Source organism: Zophobas morio, unplaced genomic scaffold, assembly GCF_036711695.1.
Source record: "Zophobas morio isolate AGI-343-1 ecotype UQ-CSIRO unplaced genomic scaffold, CSIRO_AGI_Zmor_V1 ptg000009l, whole genome shotgun sequence".
NCBI classification, from domain to species: Eukaryota; Metazoa; Arthropoda; class Insecta; order Coleoptera; family Tenebrionidae; genus Zophobas; species Zophobas morio.
In genome coordinates, this window is record NW_026972114.1 from 7,812,991 (window position 1) to 7,826,220 (window position 13,230).

Consider the following 13,230-nt stretch of genomic DNA (forward strand, 5'->3'; position numbering starts at 1 on the left):
AAGCCAAACGCAATCTCCATAATTTTTTTCCACCGACGGAGCACCGTTAATAACCCCGTCTCTCCCAGACACTATGCCTCCCAGAAGAATCCCACGTATTACCATCATTGTCTCTTTGTGTAGCACCGTAACGAGGCAGTGCATTAAAACTTTTCACCACAGTCGTTGTTGTCTTTGAATTTATGTTCTTTCAAGTATGTTGTGGATGGCACACATGCAACGTTAGTTCTAAAGGTGGCGCTTAGTTTATAAAATATAGAAATTAGGCTCACCCACCGGGATAATAGATAGCTTCCTTTCTGACGGTGTAATTGGCCTGGGGGATGCGGAGCTCACACGAGAATTCCTCAGGGCCATTTAAAGACGGTACCTCCGCCGTTGCTCTAATGTCGAACAGTCCGGCCCTTTCCAGCACGGTCACCTTCGAGCTGTTCACTTCGCTGAAAAGAGATAACGCGAGAGTACAGTAGCGATTTTCACTTTGATGGAAAGAGAAAATAAGGTAGTGATTTTTCCGCCGACGAAAATTAGGCATCCTTTTTAATTTCCGGTCGAGCGCCATAAATAACGCGCTTATAAATGCGCCCTTACATATTTTCAAGACAAATTTTTTTGTGCTCGTGAAAGCGGGGCGGCGGTTGAAACAGATAGAGATAGATAAGTATTGACGCCGCAAATTCGGGAATGTTGCGCGTTGGCTGTTGTGGCAAAAAAGCAAGAACACAATTACAAAATTAGAAATTCATAATATATTTTGCTGTTTGTTAATGTAATAAGCTAATAAGCATTGTTTCAACTAATACTTTGCAAAAACAAGCTACTAAATAATTCTTCTGGGGTTTACAGAGATTTAGTAAATATCATGTAACATACATGATGAAGCCACAAAATTTCCGCTGATATTATAGACAACTAAAACTAATGCTAATTTGCATAAACATTTAAACTAAAAACATATTAATTAAAATCATTAAGTAATAGGTAATTCTAATAGAAATGTGAGAATACAATATTTTTTTTTACATAAAAATTTATATTAAATCTCAAAAATTATAAAATAATAAGTAATTGATTCTACATTTCTCACTAAACATTTCTTGCTAGAAACCCATTCTATCTAAGGTAATGATTAATGAATGTTTGATTCTTCTTTTACATGCAGTTCTAATAATAATCATTTATTAGGTTAGTGTCATTGTACAAATGACCCAAAATTTTGTCATCAAACTCACATAAATAATAAATATAAAGATTAATGATACACACTTACAATAAAAATAGAAACATATCTAGACACATATCCAGTTTAGTAATTAGTCACAATTTGATAATTATAATAGAATAAGGCAAATTATGGTATAGTACTACCTTCATGTCAAATGTTACAATTTAGAATTTTTTCTTAGTTTCATGTCTATCTTTTAGACCAGCTACAAGTCGTATGGGCCACTTTTGGATAATAAAGGCTCTTTGAGCTTCAGAGAAGTGGCCCCAATGTACAATAACACATAGTGCAAAAATAATACTTTGAAAACACCAAAGTAGAATGTTTAACTGTACCCACATTACAGGGTCGCACTACATTACGTACAATGTTGCTAACTATTTGCATAAATACCGTCCATAATTTGACTGTCTAAAAAGACTCAATATAAAAGGAAAAGGGCACCATCTAGACAAGAAAATTTTGTAGCTAGAACGGATGAGACTATTGGTACCGAAACACAGGTGAATAGTTTAAAAGCGGCACCCTAATATCTATTTTTGGTACAAGTTGCGAAATGGTAGTGTTTTACGTACTAGACTTGAAGTTTGTCTAACAACCCGTAGGACGAGTTTGGACAACACGTCATTCCGCACGTATAGCAAACAAGAATTTTTCTACAATCGCAGCAAAATTTAGAAATAAACATTTCCAGTGACCCTTCTGTGTCTAAAAACGTGCCATTTCGAAATTAAAATGACAATCAAAATGTCCACTTTATATAGCGATTGTAAAAAAAAGGCTTTGATTTACGTTTGTGCCTTATCTTCGAAAACCACTTAGCAACTTATTAACTTTTAAATAAGGATTTTCCTGAAGTTCAGTGTGTAAAATGAACTCCAAACACTCGGACTTCTGCTCATCATACAAAATATTTACCGATCTCGTCAACAAAGAAAGAACAATGAAGACAAATAGGTGACCACGAGCGACATATTAATGTCATTGTTTTTTCAACAAAGAACAGCACCCAGAAAGGAGGAAATAAAATAGTAGGTAATAATGAGTAATTCTAGTGTTATTAATACTAACCACAATTTTGAAATAACTAATAAATATGTTTCATTTAAATATTTAATCCTTAAGCAACAAAATTTTAGAACTTGAAATGTTTTTACCAATTGAAAAACTTCTCTCAGTCTTAATAATTACTCTGTAGCGATACTGTACTTCCCAAGGTGAAGTGGCAATTTTTATTCATAACATAATTATAAATCGGAACCCATAAATATTGTAAAATATTGCAAAGAGCTTTCACTGCGAGTTTGCGGGTGTAAAAACTGGAAACAGTTGTAAAAAAATAATAAAATTATTATTACCGATGACTTTAATGTTGATTTTAACACAAACGGACAAAGCTTCGACTTTAATAAATGCATTTTTACTTCCCGAGCGTAAGCAAAGGAAGCACTGTAAACGAGTCCGTCGGCCGACTCTCTAATTTTGCATATTCTCGACCTATCATGACCCCTAGAGGATGAAGAAATAGGCCTCCCCTTTCCGTCTGTCTTTCCGTCTGTCCGTCTGTCTGCCGTCCCTGATTTTTATTAGACAGGTAATCTCCGAAAGTACTGCGCCGATTGTTGTCAAATTTTGTATTTATAACTAACGTGATGACGTTACTTCAAAATTGTACATAGTAAATGGGTTTTAAATTGTATCAAATAACATAGTCTTACACATCTAGTTTATGACTCCGAATTGAGATTTTACCCGAAACGTCCAGATTCTCTGAGTCACTCTAAATGCAAAGACATTTTTGTGTATAATTAAAAAAAAACACCAACAAATCTTATTAAGGTTATAATCATTCCTCTGACTAAAATTTTCAATAAACGTATAGTGTGTTTTTCCCCAGATTTTCAAAATTTCGATATTAATTCCGATTTACAAAAACTGATCCAAGTTTATTTCGTCTGAATTTTCCTCGCTCCTGAAGTACAAGTCCGAGAAATCCCGCTTTGGAAAATTATAAAATTAGATTTTGGCGACGATTTTTTTGTGAAAACTTGTATAAAGTAAAAATCAGCACCATAAATAACACCCCCGCAGTTCCTGCGACGTGGGGGCGCAAATTGCAGTAGATTGTGCGAATTGCATAAATACCGACAACGTAGATAACCAAAGGTAAAGATGGCCTCTCAGCAATAATAAGCTTTGGCTTCAAGTGTTTGTTTACACACCATAGAAACGTCTCTCGTAGAAATTTGTTTGATTTGAATGAGTTTGTCACCTCAAAACAGAGGACTAAAATTATTAATTAAACCACAGTCGAACGGAATGTTCTGAAAATTATTATTAGAATTCCCATATAGGAATTGGGCGACTCGTTTTTAAGATGATCAATAAAAAATTTGCTCTAGAGAAAAAATGAAAAAATGAAACAGCAAAGTTTGGCATCCAACTTACGACCTCCAGTCAGCATACTGACGCCTTAAGCTTGGAGATTATGTAACTAATAAAAATGGGTACAGACACCAGACAGACAAACAGACAAGCAGATGTAAACGGGAGACTACTCCTTTCGTACTCTAGGGGTCAAGAAACGTCGAAAAAACATAAAAGTGTCTATTCGTCCGATGGACTCAATTACTATACTTCCTTAACTTACGCCCAGGAAATAAAAAAGGTGATGTTAACGATACGAATAATTATAGACCAGTATCCTTGGTTCTTACACGGGGAAAAGTTTTTGATTTTTTATGAAAAAAGGAGATGAATGATTATGTTATAAAAAATAAATTTTGTTCTGAACTTCAATTTGGTTTCACAAGTCATTTATGAACCACATTGTAAATAGTATCAGTGAATATGTTAAGCATTTGAAAATAAATATCAAACAATTGCAGTCTGTTTTGTATATCCATGGCGTTGCAAAAATTAATTTATTATGGATTTGATAGAAAATGTATTGAACTAATAAAATCTTATTTTACCAACAGACTACAATGTGTAAATGTCAATCAAAATATATTGCCTAAACTACCCATATGCTGTACAAGACGTTCATCAGACAAATAAACTTATGACTAGAGGAGGAGCAGTTAAGTTAGATCACATATTACAATTTTAAATTTAAGATAAATTTATCTAAGATAAATTGCTAAAATCGCTTTGATTTAAAGTAAGTAAAGTTATTACCAGAGGGCTCTGTTTTAGGCCCGCTGTTATTCTTATGGCAAATTAATGTTTTACCACAATCAGTACCTTCTAACAGAATTCTTCTTTTTCCTGATGATACAACTGTATGCACTGCAGACTCTATTTTAAGTCAACTAAAATCAGATTGAACTGGTTGATTGAAAATTGTTGTTCATCAAAATAAAACCCAAAATATCTGTTTTTCATTAAGAGAACTAGAAGCAATTAATGATGCCATCAAGTTGCTTGGGATCCGGAAATTTCTGTCTTAATTATCAAAAGTAATTTTTTTTTATCTCACTCCACTTGTATAAAATTAATCAAAACTTACATCTCAAGATGTTGTGTTTTGGATATATGACACGATTTTGCATTGCTGATGAAGTGTTGATAAAAGCGGAGACGGAGACCAAATCATGGCTCATTTAGACGTTTTGTTTACACCTTTGCCATGGAAACCGTGCATCTAGTCGCGGTATTGGGCTGGAATTGGGTCCTGTTCCGACAGTGACCACCAGCAGTGACTCAATCGCGGATTTTAATTTTCGTTCTGTCCGAGTGAAATGGTTTGATTTTAAATAAAAATAATTAATTCGGTTGAATATTTATAAAAATCGTCCTGTGTGTCACAATGGTAAAATTTTAGTGAAAAATTTAGGGAGTGCCACCCGCGATTTATTAATAAAAAAGCGTTCATGGCAAAACAAGTTACTTTCATAGATATTTTAATGGACCTAATACGTACAATAAATATTCGTGAATGTGCGGTTGTGAAAAAAAAAATAAACTGCTTTGTTTTGTGTGTCTCCTCAGTAATAAGTTAAAACCATCACTCTGGATTAATACTGGCGTGGATGATCTTCGTCTATTAATTGGTAATAACAACCGCTTTTATATCTTCATATTTAGCTCATCAATCACCCCATCTTAGTGTGAAGTCATTCTCCTCAGTTACAAAATATTTTTAAACAAAGGAAATGTGTTATAGGTAGACTAAGATATCGAGATGATTGCAAGGCAACTTTCGTAAAATTTAAGATTTTAACAGTTACTTGGGTATATATTTTGCTATGTTTATTATTATACAGAGTGATTTTTTTAACCTGAAACTTTCAAATATAAGCACTCTGCGAAAAAATGTTGAGGATCAAAGTTTAATCATGCCATAATATAAATACAATGATCGGCAAAACAACCGGGCACCCTGAAAAATTTCGCAAAACCAAACTTTAAAAATTATTAATTTAACTAGTGATGGTTATTTTGTTAAAGAACCTTTCACTTTTGACACATTATGTATAAATTAGCAAAAAATGAGACAAATAAACGCAGAATTAAATTTAATTTAACAAAATAACTTAAGACATTTTCAGCGAAAATTACTACTGACACTAACAAATTTGTTTCTCGTAGCAGACAGCACGTATTTATATCGAAAAGAAATTATAGAGAAGTGGGAATTGAGATTAGGAAAATTGCTGGAGCGTCGGAACGTTTCAATAACTTACTAAAATTTTAAAGGAACTCATTACCAATACAACGAATTTTATGAAGAAAGTATATCTTTGAATATAATATTTAACTATGTTTAATTTCTATTTTTGATTATATAAACAAATTTCGCTTAGTTTCCGCAACTGTGTTTCAACATATACATTGTGATACATAATTATAAGATTAAACGAACTTACCTTAAGTGAAGTTCTATCTTAATTATATGAACGCTTTTACGAGATGATCACACCCTACCCACCTATAAATTTTGCCCTCCATAATTGCACTATTTAAGTTTAAAAATATTGAAGACTGTCATACGCGAAACAATACTCAGCACGTACCTACTAAACCAAAAGTTTTTTAGAACCATGAGCTTTAAATTAGTGCCACTAACCAGTACTCAGGAGAGTACATTACATTATGATCATCTCGTAAAAGTATTCAGATTAAGATTGAACTTCACTTAAGGTAACTTCGTTTGATTTTATAATTCTCAGTGCTAACCCGTTTGTTTGGAAAATATGCCTCAAAGTATTTTCTGTATTTTTTTCATTGAATGCTCTTGTAATTTTGTTGTTAAGTAATTAATAAAACAGACGATTATATATATTTTTTTAAATAGAAGTTAGTTTAATCTCATAAAGCAAGTAAAAATTTAATCAAAGGAAACGTTTTGAAGATTGTGCTAATATTTGGAATAGGAGGGGTTGCAAGAGAAGCGAATCGAGTCGAGCGTTAATCGATGACGTGGAAGAGAAGGAGATATTTTTGTCACAACAAAATGTAAACTTAAAATTTCAAAACAATTTTTAATTAGTTGTGTCAAAATTTGAGAAAATGAACATGGTGAAAACTTTTTGGAAATTCTCACATGCAACCTGGATGCAGATTTTGCGTTGCTTGTTCAAACGTCCAAAACATTCATACTAAACACCTGCTAGAACTACCTGGTCTTTCCAAAGCACTGTTTATGAATGTTTAACACTTATACTTTAAGCCTACTTTTTTTCGAACTAGTGTTTTGAAGTAAAATTTTTCACACTCAAAGAAATGTGAAACCATAGTATTTTAATCATGCCTAAGAAACATCTTTTTTTGTTTTTTTTAGGCGAGTTAATGAACATCAATATTTTTGTGACCGTGAGACTAAATTTTCATATTCTGGGAGTTGCCAAATATTGAACAAACATGAAATCATGCATACCTCCTTGGCTTAAAGTCAACAAACTAATTAATAATAATTATTAGAAATATTATGTTATTTCATACGAGTCTCAATGAAGAGTTACGGATTTTGCGAAAGAAAAAATTTGTAGGGTACTCATTTTGAAACACAATATTTTTGTATCACGTTTTTATAAACCATTGAAGTTGTCATTGAACGACGTCATTCGTAAATTACACTTTTAGTGGTATACATTATAAACTTCGGACACTGTTTCCAATTATTTTTCATGCAATAAATAATTCAGTTCAGTTAATGACACACGAGATTTTTTTATTGATAAAGCTGTAACTGCGAAACAAAAGTTTCTACATTTTATTTATAAAAAGTGTGTTGTGAAATAAATCTAGCAAAGTATGTTTCTGATGCACAGCCCAGAGGAATCTACTTTAATGTAATTGCGCCATTCGGATTAGAAATAACATTGGTCTTATAGATTTCAAAAGTATTAAATGGAAGCAGTCCATAAAGTCTTACGTGACGTAAATCCTGATGAGAATTTATCCAAGATTAGCAGAAGACTCTATAAATTATTAGGGATGAAAACTGAACGCAATTTAAAACCTTCTTTCGCAAGATGAATAACTGCCTTTGGGATAATGGTAAGGCATTATTAGAAAAGAGAAAGATACGGGTTATCAGAACTACACACGTCAAATTTCCTGCAATCAGTGTAGTGCACTACATCAATTCAAAATCAATTCATTATTCTCTTTATATTCCTCTACTCCTAAGAATTGTAACTCCCAGTCTGAAAATTTGATTAGGAGATTTCGGTACAAGGGTAATTCTTGTTTCCGACGTTTACAGTGCGTAAACAACGCAAGCAAGAAATAATTACAAATGAGTTGAAAAGAAAATATGCCTACGATGTTGCGACATCAAGACAATAAATTTCAGGAAAGCCTTTGTCTGTGTTCTATTATTTAAATTTTCTTACAACAAAGACTCTTTTTGAAATACGAAAAATTAGCAGCATTTCGAGCTACAGTATGACATAGAAAACTGAATACCTAAAGAAAAAGCGTCAGACGATCTGCAACACTTAAACAAGAAATTGACCTTACAAATACTTATCCCTTTCTACTTTCTGGTAGGAGAAATATACGTTAGGCATATCATGAAGATAATAAAACGGCAATCAAAATTTGTCTGATCACTGTAATGATTTACGCTTCTCAAGATCCACTTTCTCGAAATACATCCACATTCTTAACAGGAAAAATTCAGACTTGAAAGTCATTTTATTAAATTTTATAACATTTTCTGTTTGCTTGCATCTGATGTCGCAGCTTTAGGACGTTATTGATGAGATTCTGTCAGTGCGGCGTCACACAAGAAGACGGTTTTATAGTATCTATACATTTCAAATATTCGTTTCCATCAAAAACGAATAAGTTTGCTTAAGAATCTGGACCACAGAGAATGCTGTCGTAATCAAAGTTGATGCAATCTTTCTACGTTTCATGACATTTCCGCTCAAACTGTATTGCCATAATCAGCGATTACATTGATTTCTAACAAGCCAAGATCGGGAATTGTATGACGATGTTTGATATTAAGTCCCTGATTGTGGCAGGGTACAATAATCAAACAACTTCAACAATGTGACTTATTCTGAAAGCGCCGGCAATAATTACAGAGACCGCTTTCACTACACCATCGTTTGTTCAGTTCAATATTTAATGTTTTTCCAGAGGTAATCACTCTGCGTTTACTTTGCTTCCCACACTGTAATTTTCACTAATTTATTTTATTCAGGGTACATGCTTACTAATATTTTCGAAAGCACGTTCGTGGTGTATGAACTCTGTCATGTATATTATTATTAAACAAACTTCTCAAGTTTTCGGTCTTGAAATGACGCTTCTAATTTAACTTTGAGGTGGAGCTAAGAATTTTTTGAAACTTTGAGCAGTTTGTACATTTTTAATACATGTAATTAAGCGCTCCATAGAAGTTTAAGTGTTAATAAAGGTAATCTCTCGTATCAATTGAGGTAATCGCTTTTGAGGCAAATGTTGATATTGAACCGATCGAAGTTTAATGGTATATAATTTTTAAATTGGTATTTTAGTCCATTAAATTATATTTGTGCTGCAATAAGGTAATGTCTCTATTATTACATTTTGTCACATGTCAACAACAACAACGACATAATATACATACTTATATGTAAGTGTTTTATATAAACGGTAAATAATTATATTTTTAACTATTCCAATTCGCAAGTACAATTTTTTCCAAAGGAAACGAAAGGCCTGTTTACATTTTGTTAAAATAACATTAACTTTAGTTTCAGTTCATGTGAAACCTGACGATGGTCACTATACTGTATAGCTCGAAACACGTGTCACAATAAGAGTAAAAAGAAATAAAGAGTTCGTAAGACAACAAATAAAATTAAATAACAAATTATTCAGTAATTCATACAAATCGAACACAATCAAATAGTGTATTTAAAATAAATAAATTATTGCCACTAATAATCACTTACAAAATGTATGAGACGAATTTGATGTCAATCTTGAACCAAAAGAACAAGCAATTTTCAGCAATAATTCTGACAGATTTGCGAATATATTTCCATCATCCACTTGTTGGTAGCGTGTATAGTAATTCTTATATACAAATAATGGATAAACACCAGTATTTGGTTGACCGGGTTGGCATGCCGTAACTCGAACGCTTATGATGTGCAGTGCATAGTAGTTGTAGTGGGGGTATCTGCCTAGTTCTAACTTATTTACGCCGGAGTCTAGTTAGCACAGTACATAAAATTAAAAACAACTTCTGTTATGTATATATTAATCAAGTTACAATGTTAAAAAGCAAAAGATGTTATTATTATTATGTTTAGAATAATTTTCAATTATGACATTTCAATGAAATAAAGAATAATATAAAAAGTTTTACAGACCCCGGCTATAACTTTCGACGGATTTGATGAAAGCGTTGAAAATTTTGAGAGTTACAGTCAAAGACTCGAAAATTTTTTCAAATTAAGAGTTTTGGATAAAAACGACAAAGAAACTAGTGATACCAAAGTTATGGTATTAATAAATTGTTTGGGCAACAGATATTACAAATTGCTTGCAAGTTTGACCTCTCCAGAACTACCAGCTACAAAAACCTACCAAGAATTAATGGATCTTCTAAGAAATCATCTTGTACCGAAGAAAAATGTTTTAGCTGAATAACATAAATTCTTTTCAAGAGTTCAACAACCAGGTGAATCAATTTCTACATTCGTTGCAGGATTGAAAGAATTAATTAAAAATTGTGAATCCAAAACGGAATGTAAAGAAAAAGAACCTCCTTGTTTTACTTGTTCGAAATCTGTGATCGACATGTTACTACGAGCTCAGTTTATCCGAGGACTGCAAGATTCCAGTATTAGAGAAAGAATTTTCCAATTAGTAAATGTCTTCTTTGATAAAGCGTTAGAAACTGCATTGGCAATCGAAGGTTCACGAATTCAAAATCGAGAAGTTTATAACAACTCATCACATGCGTCAAATAATGTTCATAAAATTGGTTTTACTAAAGGACAATCAGCATCAAAATATAATCAAAACAGATCTTCACATCAAAAATCTTCAAAAATAACAGGTCGAAGCATACATTTACAAGAATTGGGTCTATCCGGATTATGCTTACATTGTGGAAAAAGAATCATCAAACTGACAACTGTCGCTTCAAAGAAAAACTTTACTGTAATTTCTGTCGAAAAAAAGGGCACACAAATAAACTATGTAATTCTACATTACTTCAAAAAAATCAACAAACTGTCAGAAACGTCGATATCAGTTCAAGCTCCTCTGTTGATGAAGAATTTCAAATAAATAATATTATCGACATCTTCAATACTTCTTCGTCAGCTTATGAACCAAGAATGTTCATTACAGTACAAATTCTTGGCAAACCAGTTAAATTTGAGTGTGATACCGGCAGTCCAGTTAGCATCATTTCAAAGAAAATCTTCGATGCATTGAATATTAAAGTAATGTTTGTACTTTGAAGACATTCAATTTCGTTCCTGTACAAAACAAATATTTAAACCTCTGGGTTACATACGAATACCTGTTACATATAAAAAGAAGGAGTTCATGGAAGATTTATTTTTCGTTTCTGATTATTATTATTATTATTATTATTATTATTATTATGTCAGTGATGGTCAACAGGCAATAGCCCAATTACTGACCACCTTAGCAAAATATATGACCAACAGCTGAACCCACGAAGGCAAAGTTAAACAGACTGAATGTAGCTACATATACAAAGAAAAAAAAACCTATCTATTTAAATATATCAAATGCATTCTGTTCCGAATTGTATAAAGTACACATCTCGTATATAGGTGAGTGTTTTACAACGTTTAAGCGAGGAGTAGGCAAATAGAAGCAATCATGAGAACGAGATGACAATCTGGGGACAAGCAAATATAATCGACTCAAAAGATCCGGACAATCAATATGAAAATGAACCAACTTTTTTAAAAAATTCAACGATGCAATAGTCCGTCTGCAATGTAAATCTCTAAACCCAAATTTATTTAAAAGAGTAATATGGGACGAACCCCTTGGTGGATAAACACCATCCGCCCTAAAAGCTAAGTACTTCAAAAAACGTCGTTGAATCTTCTCCAATGTGTCTATATGAATCCGAGAAAATGGAGACCAAACAACACTTGCATATTCAAGCTTAGATCGCACATAAGCAAAATATAAAATTTTCAAACAATCAAAGTCACTAAAACTACTGCCACATCTTAGTATAAAACCGAGTGATTTGAGAGCATTGGCACATATATTATTTATGTGATTTACAAAAGAGAGTTTGGAATCAAAAGTGACTCCCAAATCACAGAAAGAATCAACTCTAGTCAAAATGGTATTATTGAGATCATAGGGATACAAGGTTTGGATATTTTTGTTAGTAAATGACATAATAAAGCATTTGTCAAAATTTACCGGGAGAAAGTTACAATTGCTCCAACATAGAAATTTCTGCAGATCATCTTGTAACATCCGGCAGTCATTAATACTCGAAACAGTTCTAAAAATTTTTAAATCATCCGCGTACATAAGAATGTTTGAACTAATACTCTTTCCGATCTCATTTATGTAAATCACGAACAAAAGAGGTCCAAGAACCGAACCCTGAGGCACTCCAGACAAGACAGAAATACTATCTGACACATGACCATTATATTTAACGCACTGAGTCCTATTGGATAAATACGATTTAAACAATGAAAGTAATGAAGCAGAAAACCCAAAATTACTTAATTTAACCAGCAAAATATCATGATTAAGTTTGTCGAAGGCCTTGGAAAAATCAGTATAGGCCACGTCAACCTGAAGCATAGCATCAAAGCTTTCTGAAACAAACTGTGTGAATACACAGAGGTTAGATATGGTGGAACGGTTACTTACAAATCCATGTTGACAATCAGATATTTTACTACGAACATTAAATAACAAAAATTTATGTAAAACAAATTCAAAAACTTTGGCAAAGTTACAAATTAGCGAAATGGGCCTGTAATTTTCAATTGTATTTCTACTCCCTTTCTTAAAAATTGGAGAAATAATAGAATGTTTCCAGATATCGGGAAAGATGGCAGAATTTATTATTAAATTAAAGATGACTGATAAGGGATGAGAAAGCACCGAAGCACAATCAGATAATAAAAAACCCGGAATATTATCGTGACCACTCGTTAAGTTACACTTAATTTTTTTTAGCGCTTTAAACACATCTGCTTCACTTATCGTGTTGAATTGTATAAGAACATTGTAAGACTCACATACGAATTCATTCAAATTTGTGGCTTTACAGTCAGTGTAACCTGAACTAAAATGGGTTGCAAATGCATTTACTATATCTGCAGGATTACAGAGTACCTTGTTATTATAACTCATTTGGGACGGTATACCCCCTTGTTTTTTAAGTCTGCTTATATGTGTCCAGAATTTATTAGGATTGGCTTTTATGTTATTTTCCAAATCGCAGATGTAATCACGATAGGCAATTTTGACATCACGTTTTATTTCTGAACGTACAGATTTGAAATTCAAAAGATCCTCTAAACTTT

At 32.6% G+C, this 13,230-nt stretch overlaps 1 protein-coding gene across 4 annotated transcripts in view; it reads right to left on the bottom strand.

The window, feature by feature from the left end:
* LOC135125816 (uncharacterized) overlaps positions 1-13,230 on the bottom strand; it is a 261,385-nt gene that overhangs the window by 69,171 nt on the left and 178,984 nt on the right. For 3 of the 4 annotated variants that reach the window (XM_064051523.1, XM_064051522.1, XM_064051524.1), the window contains exon 5: positions 277-440. In XM_064051523.1, the coding sequence (XP_063907593.1) occupies positions 277-440 (164 nt within the window). Of the gene's footprint in view, positions 1-272; positions 441-13,230 lie in introns of all 4 variants that reach the window. The other variant, XM_064051525.1, reaches the window with a different exon arrangement.